The sequence below is a fragment of the Dama dama genome, chromosome 21, assembly GCF_033118175.1.
Source record: "Dama dama isolate Ldn47 chromosome 21, ASM3311817v1, whole genome shotgun sequence".
NCBI lineage: Eukaryota > Metazoa > Chordata > Mammalia > Artiodactyla > Cervidae > Dama > Dama dama.
This window is the reverse complement of record NC_083701.1, coordinates 55,730,738-55,754,408: the sequence shown is the minus strand read 5'-3', so window position 1 is coordinate 55,754,408 and position 23,671 is coordinate 55,730,738. Positions and strand designations below refer to the sequence as shown.

At 36.6% G+C, this 23,671-nt stretch overlaps 1 protein-coding gene across 1 annotated transcript in view; it reads right to left on the bottom strand.

Annotated features, from left to right (window-relative positions):
• Positions 1–9,084: 9,084 nt before the first annotated feature.
• ANGPT1 (angiopoietin 1) overlaps positions 9,085–23,671 on the bottom strand; it is a 296,599-nt gene continuing 282,012 nt past the window's right edge. The window contains exon 9 of the mRNA XM_061123602.1: positions 9,085–11,632. Within this exon, the coding sequence (XP_060979585.1) occupies positions 11,472–11,632 (161 nt within the window). The 3' untranslated portion in view covers positions 9,085–11,471. The remainder of the gene's footprint in view (positions 11,633–23,671) is intronic.

Genomic DNA, 23,671 nt, shown 5'->3' with positions numbered 1-23,671 from the left:
GCTGGAATAGGGAAGCCTCAAGTAACTGAAGTGATTTCCTTGCTGATTTGATGGGGAGTTAAAATTAAGCTGATTAAACCATATACTGTATTATATAATTATATTATCACAGTATAAATTATTGTGGTATTTCTTGCTTGTCTGAGCTTGTGAAATTGAGATTTATACTCACAACAGTACTTAAATATCTCATTGATTCTGACAATGATACTGCAAGGAAAAAAAATGCAAGCAAAGATTGTTATAAATATCCATGTTTAAAACCTGAGGAAATAATATCAGAGAGGGTAAGAGAATTTTCTAGGGTAAATAACAGTGCTAGGCTGTTGGCGTACATCTTCTGACATACATTGACCTGAGATGTTTATCTGTGGGCTTCCCAGGTGGTGCTAGTGGTAAAGAACATGCCTGCCAATTCAGGAGATGTAAGGGATGTGGGTTGGATCCCTGGGTTGGGAAGATACCCTGGAGAAGGGCATGGCAACCACTTTAGTATTCTTGCCTGGAGAATCCCATGGACAGAGGCCTAGCTGGCTATAATCCATAGGGTCACAGTCAGACACTATTGAAGTGACTTAGCATACATGCATGAGATGTTTATCCGCAGAGATACATCCTCTGTTGAAGACTGTTTCTTGAGACATTAACTACATAAGTATATACATGACAATGTTTTCTTGAATATGCACCATTTCCAAAGCATAGATCTATTTCCTGATAAGCAGAGTATTATTATATACTTTGTTTCTCATCTATGTTGTTGTTGCTGTTTAGTTGCTAAGATGTATCTGACTCTGTGACTCCATGGGTTGTAGCCTGCCAGGCGGCTCCTCTGTCCACAGGATGTTCTGGGCAAGAATGCTGGAGTGGGTTGCCATTTCCTTCTCCTCTCCAGTGGTTCCTCCCACTTCAGGGATCGAATCTGCATCTCCTACACTGGTGGGCAGATTATTTACCATTACGCCACCCAGTAAGCCCCTTCTCATCTACTGGAGGTAGAATTCTTTGCTGGCCCCCAAGATTCTTTACCTCATATTGTACTTGCCCAGTATAATCCCCAGTACTGTGAAGGTAATGGATTTCACTCCTGGCTCTAATGTGTAGACGCCAATTTACTGGGTTCATATGATTAGGTCAAGCGCATACAATCAAACTGTGGTGTTAGAGAAGACTCTTAAGAGTCCCTTGGACAGCAAGGAGATCAAACCAGTCTATCCTAAAGGAAATCAACCCTGAATATTCATTGGAAGGACTGATGCTGAAGTTGAAACTCCAATACTTTGGCCACCTCATGTGAAGAGTCAGCTCATTAGAAAAGACTCTTATGCTGGGAAGACTCTTATGCTCTTATTGAGGGCAGGAGGAGAAGACGGTGACAGAGGATGAGATGATTGCATGGCATCATTGACTCAATGGACATGAGTTTGAGCAAATTCTGGGAGATAGTGAAGGACAGGGAAGCCTGGTGTGCTGCAGTCTATAGGGCTGCAAAGAGTCGGACACGACTGAGTGAGTGGACAACAACAACAACAACATACAGTCTTCCCCGAGAGTGGCCGAGAGCCAAGTATGGCCACCAGCTCACCTCCAGCAGGAAGGAGACTCCAGTTCTACAACCTCAAGAGCTTTCTTCTGCCAACAGAGCGCGTAGACGGAACCTAAGCTCCAGATGAGTGTGCAGCTTGCTGAGGCCTTGATCGCGACCTTGTGAGACACTCAGCAGAAAGCTCAGTGCAATAATACAAAAGGACCTGACAGTTTGAAATAAATATTTTGGTAAAATGTTTCTTGTAGAAAATAAATAAGGTTTTCATGTTGGAAAACAATGAAACATATCGAAATGTTTTAAGCCAAATATGTTTCTCACTGAAATAATAATACAGAAAATGAGATTGTATTTAATCACTTTTATAAACATGGGAGACTAAGTTATAAGGTTTATAGCACTAACAATGCTCTGGGTCTATATAATCAGGGAGGAATGAAGTTGGAGCAGTAGAAAAGTATCAGGGAAAGGAAGCTGGGGCAGTGAGAGGCATGGCGATAGAGAAGAGGTGAAGAATAGTATAAAACAGAGAAGTAGGCCATTGGCTTGGTTCTCAGTGAATGCAACCAGTACCTGTAGGATGCATTTAACTCAGGGGCCACCCTAAAGAAGTCTGATGATTTCTTTAATCTGGAATAGTCCACGGTTACTGTGGCAGAAACATCTTCTCATGAGGAAACCCGTATGGCTTAACTGCTCAAAACCACATCACTCCAGGTTCACCTCCCCCTTGGAGACTTCCCAGTCTCCAGGGCTACCCCTAAAATCGCCTTGGGGATGGTCACTTCTAACTTTTCTACTCTAGCACAGAGTGGGCACAAATCCTTCTCTCAAGTATCCATGGTATGTTTTATTCTAGTCTGGCATATTTAGCAAAACTTTATAAAGGGAAGTACAGTGGTAACAGATACAAAATACAACTTATAACTGGTTATTTAGATGAATGCTTTCAGAGGCCACCAGCTCCATCTGTCCTTATAAAGCCTCCTCTGTGACTGTTCTCACTGTCAACTGGTCTTTATATTATTGAAGGCATCTCTGTTTCTCAGTAATTAACCATGCACCTGATACACATAGACTTCTCTTGATTTGGGTTCTGCCTGAAGTAGAGCATGAGAAAAAGATTTGAGGGCAAGTAATTCATCTGAGAGGTGATTCCAGGGACATGGGGAAAGGATTGGAGATAAGACATGTAGGAAAATAAGACAACAAAATAGTGTGCTATCAAGTTAGTTGCCAGTGTGAGCAATGGGAACTCACTTCTGCTGAGGGATTTGGGATACAGTGTAGAATTCATCTCTGAGTTGCATTGATCAAGGGGAAAAGAAGGGCTACAGACATTTGTCATCTGTTAAAAATTGTTTACTGAGACATTTACCATTCAGCACTTGTAGGTCACCTTGTGTGGGAGCTGGGCACACTCTCCTGATCAGAAAAACCAAACCCAAACCAAAACAAGTGAACAAACAAAAACCCAAAGGCAACCTAAAAAACCCTGTAACTCTTGATAGATAATCGCAGGTTGCAAGATTTCTCAGGTAACAGCCTTTCCTATGGAGACAAAGTGCCACAGGGCACCAATAATGTTAGACTTCTCAGTTTTGAGGTCCAGCGACTGTCACTGAACACACTTTTACTGATCTCTGTCTGCATACCAGGCACCCTTTCAAAGTGGCTCATCCTCACTCTTAATCTACAAACTCACAAAAGCAATAACATTGTAACCTGGTAGTCCAGAAGATACTATTGTTGTTGAGTCACTAAGTTGTGTCTGACTTTTTTGCAACCCCATGGACTGTAGCCTGCCAGGCTCCTCTGTCCCGGGAATTTCCCAGGCAAGAATACTGATGTGAAAGTGTTAGCTGCTCAGTCATATCTGACTCTTTGTGAACCCATGGACTAGCCCGCCAGGCTCCTCTATCCACGGAATTCTCCAAGTAAGAATACTGGAGTGGGTAGCCATTCCTTTCTCCAGGTGTCTTCCTGACCCAGGGATTGAACCCAGGTCTCCTGCACTGAAGCCAGATTCTTTACTGTCTGAACCACCAGGGACACCTACAATACTAGAGACGGTTGCCATTTCCTTCTCCAGGGGATTTTCCCAACCCAGTGTTCAAACCTGCCTCTCCTACATTGTCAGGAGGATTCTTTACTGCTGAGCCACTACAGCAGAGGCTTTTGTGGGATTTTGGCACAATAATGGAAATTCCCACATCTCCTTTTCCCTGTTCCATTGCCCCCAGAAATGCTGTCATCTGTGCTTTGGCTGTCTCCTCCTTGGCTGGGGTTCAGATCAGTGTTGTCGCTCGCTGAGTACTAGACTCATTGTGCTTCTTACTAGTTTGGACATAGGCAGCTCAAATATTGTCAGATGTTTTTGTTATGCTAGGATCCAGGGCTTGTTTCTTGTTGCTCCTTACACTCTAAACAAAACATCTCTAATTCAGAGAGAAATGTAACCCACATGATTCTCATTAGTATACAAATAATCTGATGTTCTTTGATGTTTGGAAAAATTGTCTTTATAATCTTTTTGCTGAAAGCAGAAAGGCATTTTTCTTACAGTATAACCTCTCAAGAAAAAAAAAAAATGTATAGATCATTTTGAATTCCTGCAGTTTTCATTCACGTGTCATGGGTCTATCCATTCCTCCACCTACTCACTCCCAATTAACCCAATTTACTTACCATCTAAGCTGTCTTCACTTATACTGGTTCCTGGAAACACAATGTAAAATGAGACACAGAATAAGAACTATGGTTATAATCTGGAACAGAAAAAATGTAAATCATCTGACACTTAATTGAGATTCAAGAATGTTCTAGACACAATGTTAGGTTCTGGTAACAACAACAAAAACTAATTAAACTAATCGACCACTGACCCCAAATGCTCATTATCTGGACACAGAACAAGTATATTCATAGCTGACTGGAGCACAAGTCAAACTGAAAATTCTTTAACATAAGTAGAAATAAAATACCATGGGAACACAGAAGAAGGGTGAGAAATTTAGTCTAGGGGAATTTGGGTGGGCTTTAAAGAGGAGACAGTGAGCTTTTTATTTCATTATTTTCACACATATGAAATCACTGGGAAAACTAGATTAGTCTGTTCACACTCATGCTTTCCAATCTCAATCAAATCTTTAGAAAGTGAAAGCATTAGTTGTTCAGTCATATCGGACTTTTGTGACACCATGGACTGTAGCCCGCCAGGCTCCTCTGTCCGTGGGAATCTACAGGCATGAATACTGGAGTGGGTTGCCATTCCCTTCTCCAGGGGATCTTCCCAACCCAGGGATCGAATCCAGCTCTCCTGCATTGCAGGAGCTGCCATTTGAGCCACCAGAAGTACTTGATAAAGTTGTGACTCCTCTAGATGTTTACTTCACCCATTACGTGAAGTGGTCATGTCAAACCTATTTTCAAACACTGCTTAATTGAACTGCCCACACTCTTACAAATATGCTTCCTTCCTTCCACTTCCTCTACGAAACAGAGACCATTAATTGGCTGTGCCTCCTACAGCATTTCATTCTATCCTAGTCTCTTGGGAGAGACATTTCTCCTCCTGTTAAAAGTAAACCTCCTCCCCCTCCAACACTCAGCCCATGCTCTCAGCCACCTCCGAACACTGGTTCCGTCTCAGGACCTTTCTGCTACTCCTTTCAGACTCGTTCCTTGAGAGGCTCATCTTCCTTAGTCTGCGGGTACGTTCACACACCTGTCATCCTAGAAAAGAATCCTCAAAGCCACCCCTGTCCCTTTAGTTCCCTCCCTGGCTCCGTTCATTTTCAGCCTTCTTTTTGAAAGTCTAATATAAACCAATGGGTTTTTCAGGTGGTTCAGTGGTAAAGAATCAGTCTGCCAAGCAGGAGGCCTTGGTTCAATCCCTGGGTTGAGAAGATCACCTGGAGAAGGAAATGGCAACCCACTCTAGTACTCTTGCTTGGGAAATCCCATGGACAGAGGAGTTGGGAGGGCTAAAGTCAATGGGGTTGCAAATGAGTCAGACATGACTTAGTGACCCAATGACGACGACAGCAACAATCTAAACGAAATTTCTCAAACTTTTAAGGTCCATGATGAGGCACTTGACTATCTTATTAAAATGAAGATTCTAATTCAGTAGTGGGATGGGGTCTGAGATTCTGCATTTCTAAAAAGCTTCTAACATATAACACTAGCCTAGAAGTAATTATATTGTAAATAGGAAGAGTCTGAACTCTAATTATCCTCTTGTCCTTTTCTTTCATTTATTCATAACCCTTTTGCTGCCTGGTGTCTTACCCCTACACCTCTAATTCTGGCCTAACAAAAATCACCAGTGGCCCCCTGTAGGCCAAGTTCAGTGGGCACTTTTTAATCATAATGCCCCCATCATCTATGGTGAGTTAGGCATCTTCGGTTATTGATGCAATCTAGTCACCTGACTTCTATAACTCTATTCCCTCACAATGATTTTTCTCTAGTTTATCCAGCTGTAATTTCTCATCTCCTTTTTGAATTCTCGTCATTTATCTGCTCTTTAAAATTTCTTGATCAAGTGTTTAAGTGAGATCTATTTCACTACATATGCTTTTGAAATAAACTTGTCTAATAATTTTAATTTCTGCCTAAATAATCTAGAGTCCAATATCATCCACGTTGGTCCTGCTTGAGCTCAGACTCATTATATTCCTTTGCCAAGCTTGAATCACTAGCTCTCTAATTTAACATGTAAAATTGAACTCATTATCCACTCCCCTAAACCTGTGTTCCTTATTTTGGATATTTGCACCATCTTCTCTCTAATTAGCCAAGACAAAAATCTGGAATGACCTTGACCCTTCCCACCTTCCATCTAATCATGGAATTATTTGAATTTTTTCCCTTAAATACTCTCAAAATTTAGCTTATTCAGTCCATTCATGTTATGCTGCTGTCTATATCAGGTCCTCATTCTAACAGATTGTATCATTTGTCCTCAATGATCCAAACTTTTCCAGTTTTACCTCCTTCCAATGCATTCACTAATTGCAGCAAGTATAGTCCTTCTAAAGTGTACAAAGAACAAAGCTCAGACACTCTCTTATATAAAATGTATTGTGTAAATTGAGGGAGGCTTGTGTGTTTCCTTAAATCTTAAAAGCACGTACATATAAATTTACTATTGAGTAGTAGTTACTCACTTGTTTTCTTTATACATTATTATTATTATTATACTCTATACAGAACATAACTTTCAGCACATTATCCCAGTATTCTTGTTGCAGTTTAAACAAACATTAATTTTATTAATACAAACTTCCTTGTATTGCTCATTAATGTAACTTGCTTATTTTTCTCACTGATTGTAAATTTCCTTATGCTTTAATCACCTGTACCCTTAATACCTTCTTAATGCTTCATTTGGATGCTAAGTAGCTGCTGACTGTGTTTGTTAAAAATATTTTACATTCTGCTCATTAAGCCTATAAAATGATTTCCTAAAGGGAGTGCTATGTAATTACAATCCAAAAACTCATTATGAATATTTTTGAATAATTATGAATGTCTCCTAATGGAAACATTCAAGTTAATTTAGAGCCTTAATAATTTTCTTCTCTAAACTTTTACATCACTGTTTTGATGTTTAGATACTGTATTAAAGTGCACACATATTCTTATTTTCTTTTAAGTCCATTTTTAACTTACAATGTTTTAGCACTTTTTACCGTCAATTCTGATTCCTCATAGCATACGTAGGAAGCATACATTTATTTTCAAGTTTAACTTATATAAGAGGATCTTAAGTAAGGTAGTCCTAGTTCTGTGGCAAAAATAGCTGATAATGGTACCCACCTTTATGCCCTTTTCCCTTTTCTCCAAACTCAGATATGCAAAATGCCTCCTATTACTCCACACCAAGTTCCCAGAATTTATTGTCAATTGTCATATAATAATTCAGCATTTAACAATTGACAGGAAATCCTAAAGCAGAGAAAGTAAAAAACAAACAAATGGGACCTAATTAAACTTAAACGTTAAAGTTAATTAAACTTGCCTGCACAGCACAGCAAATCATCAACAAAACAAAAAGACAACCTACTGAATGGGAGAAAATATTTGCAAATGATTTGACCCATGAGGGGTTAATATCCAACATATATAAACAGCTTGTACAACTCAACATCAAAAAACAAATGAGCATCCCAATCAAAAAAGGCAGAACTGAATAGACATTCTTCCAAACAGGAAAGGCAAATGACCAACAGGCACATAGAAAAATGATCAGCACTGCTAACCATCAGGGAAACGCAAACCAAAACCACAATGAGGTATCACCTCACACTTGTCAGAATGGCTGTCATCAAAATGAACACACGTAATAAATGTTGGCCAGGATGTGGAGAAAAGAGAACCCTTCTACACTCGGTGGGAATGTAAATTGGTACAATGGAGGCTTCTCAGAAAACTAAAATTACAACTACCACCTGGCCTAGAAATTCTGCCCCTGGGTATATATTCAAAAAGAAAAAAAACCCACTAATTTGAAAAGATACATGAAACCCAATGTTCATAGCATTAATTATAATCAAGGTATGGAGACAACCTAAGTGTCCATCAACAGATGAATGGGTAAAGAAGATGGGCCATATGTATGTATATATATATACACACACACACACACATACACAACGGAATGTTGTTGTTGTTTAGTTGCTAAGTCATGTCTGATTCTTATGGTTGCTGAGTCAGATCTGACCCCATGGATTGTAGGACACCAGGCTCTGTCCATGGGATTTCCCAAGCAAGAATACTGGAGTGGGTTGCCATTTCCTTATCCAGGGCATCTTCCCAAACCTAGGGATTGAACCCACATCTCCTGCATTGGCAGGTAGATTGTTTACCACTTAGCCACCTGGGAAGCCCATACAATGGAATACTTCTCAGCTAGAAAAAAGAAGGAAATTTTGCCATTTGCAACAACATGGATAGACATAGGGCAATATGCTAAGTAGAGTAAGTCAGATAAAGACAAATACTGTATGCTATCACTTACATGTAGAATCTAAAAAATACAGCAAACTAGTGAATAAAATAAAAAAGAAGCAGACTCATAGATATAGAGAAAAAACTACTGGTTACCACTGTGGAGAGGAAAAGAGGCAGGGGCAATATAGAAGTAGGGTTAAAAAAAAGGTTGTTATGGGATTGTATTAAATCATGTGTGTAAAACTTTTGCAAAATAGAACACTATAGAATTTAAAGAATCTAGTCAATAAAAAAGAACACAAGAAATTAAAAAAAAATTATTGACAGGACATAAGAATCACAGTAGAGATGTGGGACTCAGACCCATTGCTTTGATCTAACATTCTAATGGAGCTAAGCTTTCTTATCATAACCAAGACTGAAAGATTTTCAAAGATTGAGACTTTCATTCATTTGGTAATTTTTTTCATAGAACCCATACTTCCATATATCTCTAATTTTAAAACTTGCAAAATATTTAAAATGAGGAGTTGCACAAATGTGTTACTTTCAATTTTATTTAAATCAAATAAAGCTGCCATTGATGTGCAGAAATTGGCATAGAAACTACACGAGTTTAATTCATATAAAATTTGAAAGACAAAATCCTATTACCTAATTGTCTTATCCTGAATAATTAAATGCAAAGGATATACATGTTAAATGGCTACAGTGCACATAATGGAGTCATAAAACATTTTATACTGCTTTATTATAAATAATTGGAAATATTTCATTTTTTAAACCCGGATAACAAAACAGTAAATATCATGCTTTTCCCCATTATTTCCTTTTATTTTTTGTATTATAAGTTGGAAAATAGTATTACTTTTCAAAAGAATGGTAAGTAAAAAATCTTTAGGAACACAAAAAACAAAACACTCACTTTCATTCACTTAAATGAAAACATCAAGGAGGTTTTCAGAGGAAGCAGCTAACCAGTGTTATGAAAGAGTCGACAAGAATAGAAAAACTGTGGAATACCTGCAAACAATTTTAAGGCAGAACAGGTTTGAATACACATGTAAAAGTATAAACATTTGATGGTAAACTTTGAAAAAGTAATTTCTGAAAAATGTGAGTAGCTTTATTCTCTAAAATGGAGGAAACCCACAAAGGCACAAGGGATCAAGTCACCAGGCCTAAAACTGGTCTCAGTGCCCGATAAAAACTTTTTCTTTTTTTAAGAAAGGAAACTCAAAGTGGATTTCAATTTTCTTATATCAGAGTATACCTTATGTTTTGATAAAAACTGTTCACACTTGTAATCTTGAGCACTTAGAGGCAGAAAGCACTTCTTGACAAAATACTGCAGTAACTTCAAATTGCCACAAATATCTGTGTCCAAAACTGACTTAAAATCAGTTAAGCCATAGAAATATTTTCATTGTGATTTATAGTAACTAGTAATTAGAATTTTCTTAGTCAAGTGACTATGATTAAGTTTCTCTTTTGTTCATGTGTTTTCTTTAACATATAATACAAAGTTTGCCAATATTTTTCCTGTAATGGTAATGTCTTAAAATCAGAAATTGCCTAAGAAAACAGAGCCCAAGGTAGAAAAATATGAAGAAATAGTATATTTCATAAAGTGGTATAGTAGTTTTTTTTTTTAAATGTGCTTATTTGCATCAATTGAGGGCAATGTTGCATATTCCAGATTAAACAGCTATTAGGTTTACCGTAGATATAAACATGCTATGTACAATGATATTTATAATTCTTCTTTCATTTTTCATAGACTTCAAAGTGTATCTTTTATAGAAACTGGAACAGAGTGAATCTGGAAAGCAAGTTTCAGTTAATTAGTAAAAATTAAATTAGCATGAAATAACAGGGTGAAGAATTGAAGATAATTATTTTAAAAATAATAAAGTTACACTTAAGTGGACACATGCAAGAAGATACTGTAAAATGACCTGTTCCAGTTTACTTGGTTTTATTTCAACTTATTACACTCTAAAATACTGCTTTCATGTATAATATCAAAGGAAATATTAAATGCATGTATATTATTTTAAGGGCTTGATGATATATTTCACATTCTTTAAACTTTACTCAGGCTATAAATATATTTATATATCAGTCAGTTTTTAAAATGAATGAAAACTGTAGCATGGGAGAAGGATAAATTTTCATCTCATATGTCCAATAGTTGATTATGTCCATTTTTTCTGAAAACTGTATCAAACAATCAAAGAATAACAGAGTGTGTTTCTACTTCACACCGCTATTCTTCATGCACTACAATTCTTTATAGTTTACCAAAATGGAATTTACATTTGAAGATGGGTTAACTGAAATCAACTAGCAAGTATGATTTAGGAATTAGACTTCTGAAATCCATTTCACTAACTCAGAGGGCAAGGCTCTTCTTCCTGAACTTTCATTAAAATTGTGCAACAGTACAAACTTATTAGGTTTGCATAGAAATAACACCATTTCACTGGTGTAATATATCTTTTCCAAAGGATTATGGCAAGCCAGTTTTTATACTTCATGTATACGCTTTTTGTTGTTGTTCATTTTCTTCTTCTTCTTCTCTCTCTCTCTTTTTTCTTTTTCTCTTTTTGGTTTTACATGAAATAAACCATATTTATCATCTGGCTACCATAGTTCCAAAATAAGATCCAGTAGTAGTTTGAAGCACAGTGAGCTTAACAGTTTCTTCCCTTTTAAAAGCATGACAGTGAATGGCAGTCTATAGTCAAGCCATATGAACACAATCATCCCAAGTAGAGACTTTGTGAACTCAAAAGGTTCTAAATTCATAGTCAAGGACCTTGGTGACTTCACATAACTGCTACTTGTTGCTAGAAGGGAGATCATATTGTTTGCTTCAGAAGTTTTCAAGCAGTTTCTCATCTGGTGGCTTCTCCAGATATTTTGGTGGCTTTTAAAATTGCTCTTGACTGACATTATGCCTTCAAAAGTCCAAAGGTCGAATCATCATAGTTGTGGAACGTAAGGAGTAACTGGGCCCTTTGAAATAATGCCATTTTATTCCATTCAGTTTTCCATGGTTCTGTCCCGCTGTATAAAACATTCCATTTAGATTGGATGGGCCACAGGCATCAAACCACCAGCCTGAAAAATTAGTTAATAATGAAAGAGAAGGAGAAGAAACAATTACATAAGTAAATTGAACATTTGGAAATTCATGCCACTTACTGAGGGGAAACATTCATACTTATGATTATTCACAAATCAGAGGTATTCAAAAATATCTTCCTGGTAGTGAAATTGTTTTAAATAGCATCCAAAATACAGTGTACAATCAGAAAGAGGAACGCTCTCATGAAAATCAGCTTTCCGTGTCACTCCATTGGGCCTCATTTCCCAATGTAATGATGGGAAGCATTTGGGTTTCAAGATACGATCTAGTCAGGATTGGATCTGTACAAAGGGTAAGTAAAACGAAACCCTTCAGAGGCATTCCACCTGAAGCCTGTTATTGGAAATAGAACAATTAATTATTAGCAATGAAGTTCAGAAGTTTGAACAGCTAACATCTAAACAGAAAGAAATGTCCTCCATGTAGTCCATAGTTTTGCCTACTGGCGCTTAGCTGCTTCTGAAATTAACTGGATACCAGAAAATGACTATGAATTTGGATGGCTATAACTTCTCTGCAGTTTATAGCAATATGGGAAGCATTCATTGAGAGTAACCACATAGTTCCTATAGCAGCATGTTTTCCTGTGATTGTCAAAGTTCTTTCTAAACTTAGTAGAAAGAAAAATGATGAGTAACATATAGATCCTGTGCTCACAAAGCTCTCTGCAAGGATAACTCAGTATTTTATTTTTTAAATGAATTAAGTTCTTAGCTTTTAGATAGAACATAGTACTTTTCCTCCTCTCTCCTGAAGTAATACTACTAAAATCTTTAGGGAGAGATTTATGCCAGAGACATTCTGGCATATTTGTATTTGGATACAGTTGACCTCCCTTTGATTACAGAGTTATACCTAAGGGACTAATAGCTAAAGAAAGAGAAAGCTATACAGCCGATGTTTAACTGTAACATGAGCATCATCTTGCAGAAACTTTAGAAAAAGTTAAATGGAGAAAAACTAGTTCTCATTTTTCAATTTTGGAGGGTGAATACAGCTGGGTTGTGTTTATAAAGTCATACTAGAGGCCTAACAAGCTATATTAATCACTAACTCATACTAGGAAAAAGTAAGGTATGTCAATGAATTTGGAAAGACACTGTATTTAATGTTTTAGCAACTGTATGCAAACAACATAGATGTTAATGTAGTCAAAACACGGGGGACAAGAAAGTTCTTATTTGGCAAGCAAGGAGGAAACTGTAAAATTCCACCTTTTTCTTCTTAAGATTAATTCCTTTAAAATTTTTTGGTAAGTACAACTAGTAAAAATATGCTATTTATATTTTAAAAAAAAGGCTTTCTAATATTAGGGAATTTATTTACCCATAAGACTCTTAAAGGACAAAATGAAACTCAACTTGATTGCTTCAGTATTTTAACTTTCTCCTCCTTTTCTATGACCTTCTTGAGGCATTCTTCCATCATGTTAACGAGCCTTTCATAGTCTTTCAAATATCCACCATGGTCTCTAAAGCAAGCACAGTTACTCTATTGTTGAGGACTACTACAAATCATAGAAGGATCCTCCAAGTTACTTTAAGATACTCAGGGCAGAAGTGTGTGGATTTGTTTGGTTTATAGAAAGTCTTAAGAGTTCTGGAAGAGTGTGGGAAGGCAGACGTCTGTTGGAACACAGCCTGGCAATGAAGGGCACAGGCTGAAGAATATATTCATTGGGAAACTACAATGAACTTCGGAAGAGACAAGAAAAAGTAGGGGCACAGGAGGGAATAGAGTAAACTGATCTTATGTATCTTTCCTAACAAGTAAAGTGGGGAAATGTTCCGGGTAAGAAGAAAGGCATTTTGGAGACACTGAAAGGAGACCAGTATGGATAGGTCAGAGTTAACAAGAGCAACAGTAGCCTGAATCTGAGAAGATCTGAAGATCAAATCACATAGTCTTTTCTTCATTATCCCTGGTTGCTCAGTGGTAAAGAATCAGCCTGCAATGCAGGAGACGCGGGTTTGATGCCTGGTTAGGGAAGATCCTCTGGAGAAGGAAATGGCAACCTACTCCAGTATTCTTGCCTAGGAAGTCCCCTGGACAGAGGAGTCTGGCGGGCTACAGTCCATGGGGTTGCAAAAGAGTCAGACATGACTTAGCAATTAAACAACAGCAACAAATGAAAAGGCATGGCTTATATTCCATGTTCTCAGTGCCACACCTAACAGAGTTTGCTTAGCAGGTGACTCGCAAGGGCCGACAGACTTATTGACAGATTGTTTCTTCTTTTAAAGCCTCCATAGTCTGAATTAGTCTAGTTTATTTTTTTAAAAAGCTATATTTGATAGATACCTGTATATATAACATCCAAGTTTATTGCATTCATTTTTTCTTTCTTTATTCATTCAATTTGTAATCCTCATGAAGTGTTGTCATACTACACTCAACAAGACAGAGAACTCTCACGGAGCTTACTCCTAATGTGACAAACAGGCAAAAAAAAAAAGCAGCAAATAAATAAAATACCTACAAATCATTAGGAAATGATGATGGAAAAAGGAAGAAGAAGAGGATGAGGGGAGGAGGAAACAGAGAAGAGGAGGGGGGAGTTAGAATCAGGGTGCTATGAAGGAGAATAATAGGAGCCCTATTTGCCTTTTCATGTTCATGGAAGAAGTTGATATTTAATGAAACTTGACAGATGAGAAGACTGCGATGTGAAGATGGGGAAAGACTCTACTAAGCAAAGCCTAGCACATGCCAATGCCATGAAGCTGAAAGAGACTTTGGTATTTAGGGACTAAAAGAACATCAGTGTAGTTGGTACACAGTGGCCAAGGGAAAGACTTGCAGGAAATGAAGGTGGAAAAATGACAATCTTGGTGGAAATTCAAACAATGTGGAAACTCTTATAGTTTATCCAGTCTACTTGTCTATCATCAGGTGAACAAGTGGAACATTCTCTAGGAATGGGAACCAATATTTTACCAGGGGAACCAGATCTGCCAGGTTAAATGTTTAATTAAATATTATTTAGAGCCCTTTTTCTGTAACTGTGGTCTACCAAAGCCACCCTGAGCACATGTGGCAGCATGATGAAGGAGAGGAAATTGAATTTAGAATCAGTCCAACAAATACTAACCAATGGACAGATATAGGGGTCAGTGTTGAGTAAAACAAAATTCCTGACTTCAAGGAGCATACAATTTTGTGTAGGAGAAAAACAAACTGTTAAATGACAAGACAGCTATTTAACAGAGATGAAGAAAATCTTGGGAACAGAGGCAGAATGTCCTGCTTGTGGGTCTGTAAGGTTCACTCATCACTTGATCTGGATCCTGAAGGACGGGTGGGAGTTCACAGGATAGAAAGAGATTATCTAAAGACAGTACGTACTCTGGCAGAGCAGAAGAGAGTGCCTGCCAGCAGCTTGGCTTGGCTGCAATGCCAGTGGGTAAGGGGTTGGAGAACACAGGGCTGGCAAAATAAACAGGAGCAAAAACATGGAGGTTTTTATTATATGTTTAAAAATGCTCTTGTGGGCAATGGGGAACCTAGAGGACCAGACCAGAAGAGATCCTGACTTTGATGCTGACTTCACCAGTTAATAGCTAAGGGATCTTAGACAATAGTACATGTAACATTTGATATTTACTGAACAGTTAATATGTATTGGGACTCTGCTAAAATATTTATATGCATTTTATCAGTTTATTCCCCACACAACCCTATGTGGTGTGGCAAGTACTAAAATGAAGACAACTTAAGGAACTTTTCCAATGTCACACAGTCACTTACCTCCTCATTCCTAAGATGTGGATCATAGATATCTAATCAACCATTTTCACAGCACAGGTGCAGAGATCATATAAGATGGCACACTATTAAAGCTTCTAAAAGCCTACCTAAATGTTCTTGTGTAAGTTATCTAGGAAGCAGGCAGAAACTTTAGAGCAGGAATAAAAAGAATCAGATCTTATGGGATCATCACAATCATTTAATAATGAAGACCAAGTCATCAGTGCCACCATATTTACTTATTTGCTTGGTAGGTTTAATTAGAGAAATATGAAAATAATTTGGATTCAAATAAGTACAGTTGTTCAGTGTTCGTGTTGTAAAGACATGGCACTTAAGTACCTGATATGGGTTTTATGGGCTTACCTAGGGTTTAGGAGGTAAAGAATCTGCATGTAATGGAGAGGCAGACATATAGGATAGAACTTGTGGACACAGTGGGGGAAGGAGAACGTGGGACAAATATAGAGAATAGTTTGGAAACATATACAGTACCATATATAAAATAGATAGCAAATGGGAATTTGCTCTGTGACAAAGGGAGCTCAACCCAGTGCTCTGGGACCACCTAGAGAGGTGGGGTGGGATAGAGCAGGAGATGGAAGCCGGGTTCAGGAGGGAGGGGACATTTGTATACCTATGGCTGATTCATGTTGTTGTATGGCAGAAACCAACACAATACTGTAAAGCAATTATCCTCCAATAAAAAAAAGAGGTGGCAGAAAATAAAATGAAAGGGCAATTATTACTCATGACAATTTCAGTTGTAGTGTCCTTTATAAAATACTCTGAACTTCAAGTTAGCAAAAATAGTTATCTCTATGCAAGTATTTTCTGTTTTTTTCTGACAAGGAACAACAAGGAATTTCTTTGTATCAAATATTTAAGTTTGTCCACTTTCTGCCTCTCATTGAAAAAATTAAGCATGACCCGGTCATTAAACATAAATCCTGAAAAGAAGTGGCTTTAAAGCATATTCATAGAAAGCAGGCAAAAAGTACAGCAGGCTCCTGGTTACTTCTGGTTAATCTCCTTTGGCATTCATAGATAACCATATGTACTCAATGGGTCCTCAGAAACAATGTAAGTTTGCATAACTTGAAGGTATCCTTGTGAACATATAAAGGAGTATGCCTGGGTTTGCAGTTCTCCAATTAGATATCAAATAGCTGAATTAACTATCTTCTAAAATTCTGGGGCAATATCAACTTTGTACTTTGTTCTATAAGTGCCTGGGGATGATAGATGAGCAATATGTTAAAGAAGTTAATTAGAAGAGGCACTTAAAGCTTTAAAGAACTTAGCAATGAAAGCAAAGGATGGAAGGCAGCGGCAGTTTCCCTCTGCTGTTGGGACAACTGACAAAATGTCTTAAATGTTTTAAGATTGGCAATTGCTGAGATGAACTTTGCCAAGCATTTTTCTTCATAACCTGTAACCTTATGTATATTTTAATAAGAAATCTGAGAAGCATGTTTCTAATTCATTTACACTTAACTCATTAAAATTTAGTTTTGGAATAACTATCTTAGGCTTCTGAGGCCTTGAAAAATCATTTGAGTCTTTTATCTTTGAAGCAGAAAATTCACATTTTATCACCAATACATGAAACTTTGCCCAGAAAACAGGAACTTGATTCTAAACTTTGTACTCAGGAAGTTCAAATTTATTTGAAAGTCAGGAAACCTAACTCTCAAATTCTTCTGATCCTAAACAAAATGTCTCTCAACACTTCTTTTCTAAGGTAAAAAGTACAGCAAAATAAAAAGATCTATCTGTGGTTATGGGTTTCTTTCTAATCAGCAACATGCAAAAGAACTGGCACAGAGAATAAGAATCTTCCTCTTTTATCACTAACTAAGGATGAGGCTGAAAAAAACTGACTGATGCCATAGTTATCATCGGGATCATCATGAAAATCACTCACTGATTTCATGGGTACAAATCCGGCTCCTACCCAGAACTAGCCTCAAGGAGCAGCTGCAAGCTCTTGTGTGCTGAGCTGAAGGATCCTTCCAGAACTCTGCATTCCTTCTGTCATCTCATCCCATACCCCCTTCAAGTCAAGGACTTGGCTTTTTTTCCCCTTTCTCTTCTTTTTGTTCCATAGATAGAAAGTTGTTTATCCTGGCTGGTAATCTTGAATTCATTTTAATCCTTTAGGTATTCTCTTACTGCTTCTTTCCTCCCTTGGACATTTTACTTTTAACTACAGTTAAGTGAGGAAATCCTCATGAAAATGGGCCACAAACAGTAAAACAGAGCTAAATTCTTGTCTTTGAGCACTGTTTCTTTTAAGAATGGCAGTAGAAGGAGTGGATAAGGTAATGGCTTCTCTGGTGGTCATATTCAAATCCTCTGACATTAATTCTGCGACCTTAAGCAACTTAGCTAAGTCTTCCATATCTTAGTTCTCACCAAAGATCTCTATGTAGAATGGTCTGTGGAAGTGTCCTTTTCAACTATTAAGTATGTCATTTATGATAATGCAGAAATGACTGTTATACACTAAGAGTGCAATAGATATTTACTATATTACTTATTATTAGAGTAAAATATAAACAAAATTGTTTGGCTATTATCATCAACTATTAAGCTTTGGTGGCAGCCTTGTGTTATAGGCCTATCAGTTCTTATTCACTTTTTTCCAAATTGATCTTTTAAGAGACATTTTGTGATATTATTTGTTCTTTTTCCAATAAATATAAACTTCCTCCCAGAGGACAGAAATATAATCCTAAATTCTGCACTTATAATGTTCAAATTTATTCAGAAGTTATAAACCTAACACTCAAAAGTTTTCCAATATGGAAGTTAGTCTTCTGGGGCTAGGTTATTCTTAAAATTTGGCTCTAGTCTTTAATATTCATCCCTTTGTTCCATGTGTGTGCATGCAAATTAATATACACACGTGAAAGTCAAAGTGTTGGTTGCTCAGTAGACTGTGTCTGACTCTTTGCGACCCCATGGACTGTAGCCTGCCAGGCTCCTCTGTCCATGGAATTCTCCAGGCAAGAATACTGGAGTAAATAGCCATCAGGGAAGAATACTGTAGTAAGTAGCCATTCTCTTCTCCAAAAGATCTTCCTGACCCAGGGATTGAACCTGAGTCTCCTGCACTGTAGGCAGATCTTTACCATCTGAGCCACCAGGGAAGACATATACATAGTTTGGCATTTTAAATCTAAGTTCATGAAAAAGTCACATTCATATTCACATTGATTTATTTTTATGTCTTTTCACCAAGATCATTTGTGATTTCACAATGTCCTTTCAGAGTCTGATAGCCTACTCATGCATTTAACCAAAATTTATTAAGCATAGCCTGTGAGACAAGCACTACACTAGGCCCTGAAGACACAATGGTGGACAGCATGATGTCCCTGCCTTCAAGAAATGTACCTTTTTTGTGGAACAGCCTGTGGAACAGGCTTGTGTACTAACTAAGAAATTGCTTTGAAATAGAGTAATGCAATGTAGATATCTGTGGCCAATCTTAAATTATCCATATGGATCTTTTCTCTCAACATGTTTGCCTAAAACCTAGGGAATGCCAGTTATCTGACAATGGTTAGCACATCCTTTCTGGGTTATCAAAAACTCTAAGATGATTACATTTTCCCATCTTGTCACTTTAACAGTTAGAGAGCCTGTTAATTTCTTCCATTTTGTCTTCTTCAAGGTTATATAGCAGGCAAGGCAAGCATTTATCAACTCTCTATAGCTAGCATCTGGTAAGTTCGAGGGTGTACTAAGAATTTATGTGTATGACTTTATCCCATCTTTTAGAATTGAACTGAGAATATCCTTTGTTAGCTTTAGCAAAGTCTTGTCTGTCGACTGACATAGTTTATGCGTGGGAAACTGATTGGAGTTTCTATCACAACAGATTCTTTCTGCAGAGGGTTAGGTCACATTTTTACATAGCTTTTATATTAGATACCAAATAAGAAAATTGTGTTGAAAGAAAAGGTAAGAAAAAGAATGTAAAACAATACCATATTTTGTTAGGGGTCATTTTCTTTACTTTTGGTCAGCAACCTTTAGTAATTATAGTTTCTAGCAGAATTTTAGTAAAATATATTTTGAAGAATACTGATTTGGTACCAAAGCCCATGTTTTCTTTGCATGTAAAAATCTAATGAGAAAAGGTTTTCATTTTCATAATTTGAGTCATAGTTTTTTGCATATTTATGTTTAATACAATAAATCCATATAAACAAAAGCATGTGTTGACTGATATTACATTTTCATTTTGTAAATATTAAATAACAGGGAAAACATTAAGTTCATAATGAAACTGATTCTTTCCTTGGGTTCATGAGGGTATAAGAAGGGCTCTCCTATGAGACTAAGAAAATATTTCCTATAATCACTTCTTAAATTTATCCCTCCCACTACTGAAATATATACATTTGTTGTAATATACTATATAGAGGGGGAACCTAAGGAGAAAACTTACACATTTTCCTAAGGTCAGTGAATCACAGAACATAGATATTTCTGGTTTATAATAAATGCACACTAACAAATCATCTCTAGTGATTAATTAAGAGGTCAATTTCATAGAAAATGTGTGTGGCAATTTTAATTTAGAAATATATGGTATGGTCCCATAACAACAGTGTAATAAAACATAAAAATTACTCAGTTTTTAAATTGGACAGAAGAATTTCTGGTAAGGTAGAAATAAGTACATATGTCTGGAAAAGGAGGTATAAAACACTGTGGTATCTATTTCTACTGATGCAAATATGCTTTTTAGTCAGCTATACTTCTTTTCCACTAACAATGAACTACAGCCAAACTGAAAAATAATATTACTTGTTTTTCTCTACTGCAGCCACTAAGAGTACACAGAATAACAAAATCACAGAACCAGAAGAAAACGTAGGAGACAATCTTATGTAGACTGGCAACTATAGGAACGTGCATATGTAAACTCGCTCATGTAACTACCTTTATATTTTCTTGAAGGTGTCCATAACTAGACATCCACAATCTTTTCTGGCAACTCATTCCAGCCTTTGATTCCTGGACACTCCATCAAAAGTCACTTCCTCCTTCCTCCAATTACTATCACGTGCTATATTTTGTCCCCAGAACTTGCTATAATGTGAAATCGTGTATTTATTGTTTACTTTTTGTTGTTTGTCTTCTTCAAAAAATACAAGTTCTATTCTGTCTTGCTCACTTTTCTAATTGTAGTTGACTCTTAACAGTTACTCATTAAAATTACATTAAGTAAATAGAGGGAAGTTAAGATGTTAGGAAGAAGGAAGAACAAAATGTTCTACTTTCTGTCTAGCTGAAATACCTTCTATTTTTAATTAAGCCTATCTCTTGTTTTTCAGTCGTTGATAGATAGGGTAACAACAATACCACCTTCTCCAACAAAAATCCCTCCATGTACTTGAAGAAAACTATTTAGGACAGTTAAGCAGGCAATAAATCTGACTTTATCCTTAATTTCTTTTAGAGGAAACAATGGAATATATATAAACAAACAAGATAAAACAAAGCTTTAACTGATGATGAGAGAACTAAGAATTATTAGTTTCAAAAAGTATGAAATCTATCTGCTTAAGAGATGATTTTAAATATGTAAGAAGTCAAAATACGAATTTTTTAAAAGGAGAGGAAAAATCATTAGATGGAGAAAATGGTTCTAAGGTAAACCATGACAGAGAATATAGAGTGGTGGTGGTGTGGGGGTAGCTAAGTAGAACATAAGTTTCAGATAATACTCAAGTTACCTGGACTGTCATTGACATTCACCCTTATGTACCCCAGTTCTTAGCTATCTAAATTCCACATATTTGTTTTGCAGAATGCATCACTTTGCAAGACCTGGATTCTTTTAAAAGGATATTTGATAGGGTAGCGGTGTTTATTACAAAAACATATTTACTTAGACTATTCCAGCCCAAGCAATAAGTGGAAATTTCTTCTCCTCAATATATGTGTTTATTGACGGGTAAGAAGTAGGTCCAAGAGCGATTATGGATGAAAGAACATGATAAAATTCAATCATCTGAAGCAGAAATAAAATCACAATCCTGAGCAGTGTAGTTTTCTCATCATTAACCAAGAGATGCATTCTCCTCTTTGCTTTGCTCTATATTTTCATTATTATGACAGTAATATGAACACATTGGAACACTATTCTAAGTAAACATTTGAACGATTTTACTGTTGGTCTTTCATGTGTTGTATTTATTTGATAAAAAAAATCTGTAAAAACAGACATGGAGAAAATGAAGTGCACTTCTATATTAAAGTGGGCAAAAAAAGTACAATCAAAGTCCATTTGCCCTTGTATAAAGTTGCTGATAATTTCACTTATAGGATCATGGAGGTAAAAAAAAAAAGGGGGGGGTATTTTCTTTTAGGAAAAAAAAAAGTTCAAAACTTAACTTGTGGATAACATTTTCAAAATATTCTAAATTTGTAACAGCTAAAATTGCATATAAAAGACTTTTGAATGTGCTGTCAAAATGGCATTTTTAAAGCTTAAGGAGGAGGATATGACAGAGGCAGAATCATAACAAGCTGGCTTTGGTAATGCTAAGGCCAGTCTCATGTTGAAAAGATGTTACTATAAGTGGAGTGGATGGGAATTTAAATGGGATGTGATTTGGTAGTGGTAGTAATGAAGGGCCTGGGTATGGTGAGGAAGTTGGAAAGATTTTTCCAAAAAAGTTCCCTCTATACACTTTCATGCTTTGTTAATTAATGAGAAAAAATTAATTTCATTGGTTTCAAAATCTGAAAGTGACTTCAAGGGTTCCAAGATGGTTATTCATTCATTCATGCAACACATAGTTTATTGAGTTCCTATGTGCCACAATCTACCAAGCTAGATGTTAAGGATAAAATGATGAATACTTAATTACTTTTGTTTTCCTTATGTACAAAATGTACATTCAAGTTTCTCTCTCTATGTCTCTCATAGAGTTGGTTTGGGATTCAAGGAAGATAGTACAACACATATGTAACAGGTAATAATATATAATAATATTGATAGTAATACTATATTTGGAGAAGTAAAATGTTAGATTTAGAGAGTTTTTTCTCTACTAACATGAGTTTGTCATAGGATAACAAATAGAAGATAAGAATAGTTAAAAGGCAGGAGTGATTACTCTTCCATTAAGAGAGGGAAACAACACTAAAACTGTGAGGAGAGACACTGGGAAAAAGCTTCCTTTACAGTTTCACTTGGTGCCAACTCCTTTTATGCCAGAGCCTGGAACAATTTTGAGCGACATCATTTGCCATAAGGTTTTAATTCAGTATTTCTTAGATTTCACTCAGTCATTTATCAACTTCACTAGCAGTTTTTGCCAGGCCCATTTATAACTTTTATTAATATTTAATGAATATTTTTCTTGAGATCAATGATTTGTTAAATATCAAATATTGTGAATCCTCTTTAAAATGCAAAGTTTACATCATTCCTTTAAAGAGGAAATCAGCACCACTTTCTATAATAAAAGGGAGACATAAAACTCAGTAAAATTAAAACAAAAACATTTTAATTAATTTGAGGTAGATGCTATTGCCTTACCAGGGTCTTGAGACCGAGGCTGAAGAGTTTGTTCCTTCTTTGCTAAGAACAGTAATTATTAAGTGCTGAAAAAGTATAGATAAGCTAGTACTAAACTGAGAATTTCTCTTTGACACACAAGGTGAGAAAAAATATTTAAAAAGTGAAAGAGGATAAACTCTCTTACTCAGTGATATATATTATTTAATGGTATCTCCTATGCCAGCTAAACTGGGCTCCAAAATCACTGCAGATGGTGACTGCAGCCATGAAATTAAAAGATGCTTGCTCCTTGGAAGAAAACTTATGACTAACCTAGACGCCACATTAAAAAGCAGAGACATTATTTTGCCAACAAAGGTCCATTTACTCAAGGCTATGGTTTTTCCAGTAGTCATGTATGGATGTGAGAGTTGGATTATAAAGAAAGCTGAGTGCTGAAGAATTGATGCTTTTGAACTGTGGTGTTGAAGAAGACTCTTGAGAGTCCCTTAGACAGCAAGGAGATCCAACCAGTCCATCCTAAAGGAAATCAGTCCTGAATATTCATTGGAAGGACTGATGCTGAAGCTGAAACTCCAGTATTTTGGCCACATGATGCAAATAACTGACTCATTGGAAAAAACCCCGATGCTGGGAAAGATTGAAGGCAGGAGGAAAAGGGGACAACAGAGGATGAGATGGCTGGATGGCATCACTGACTTGATGAACATGA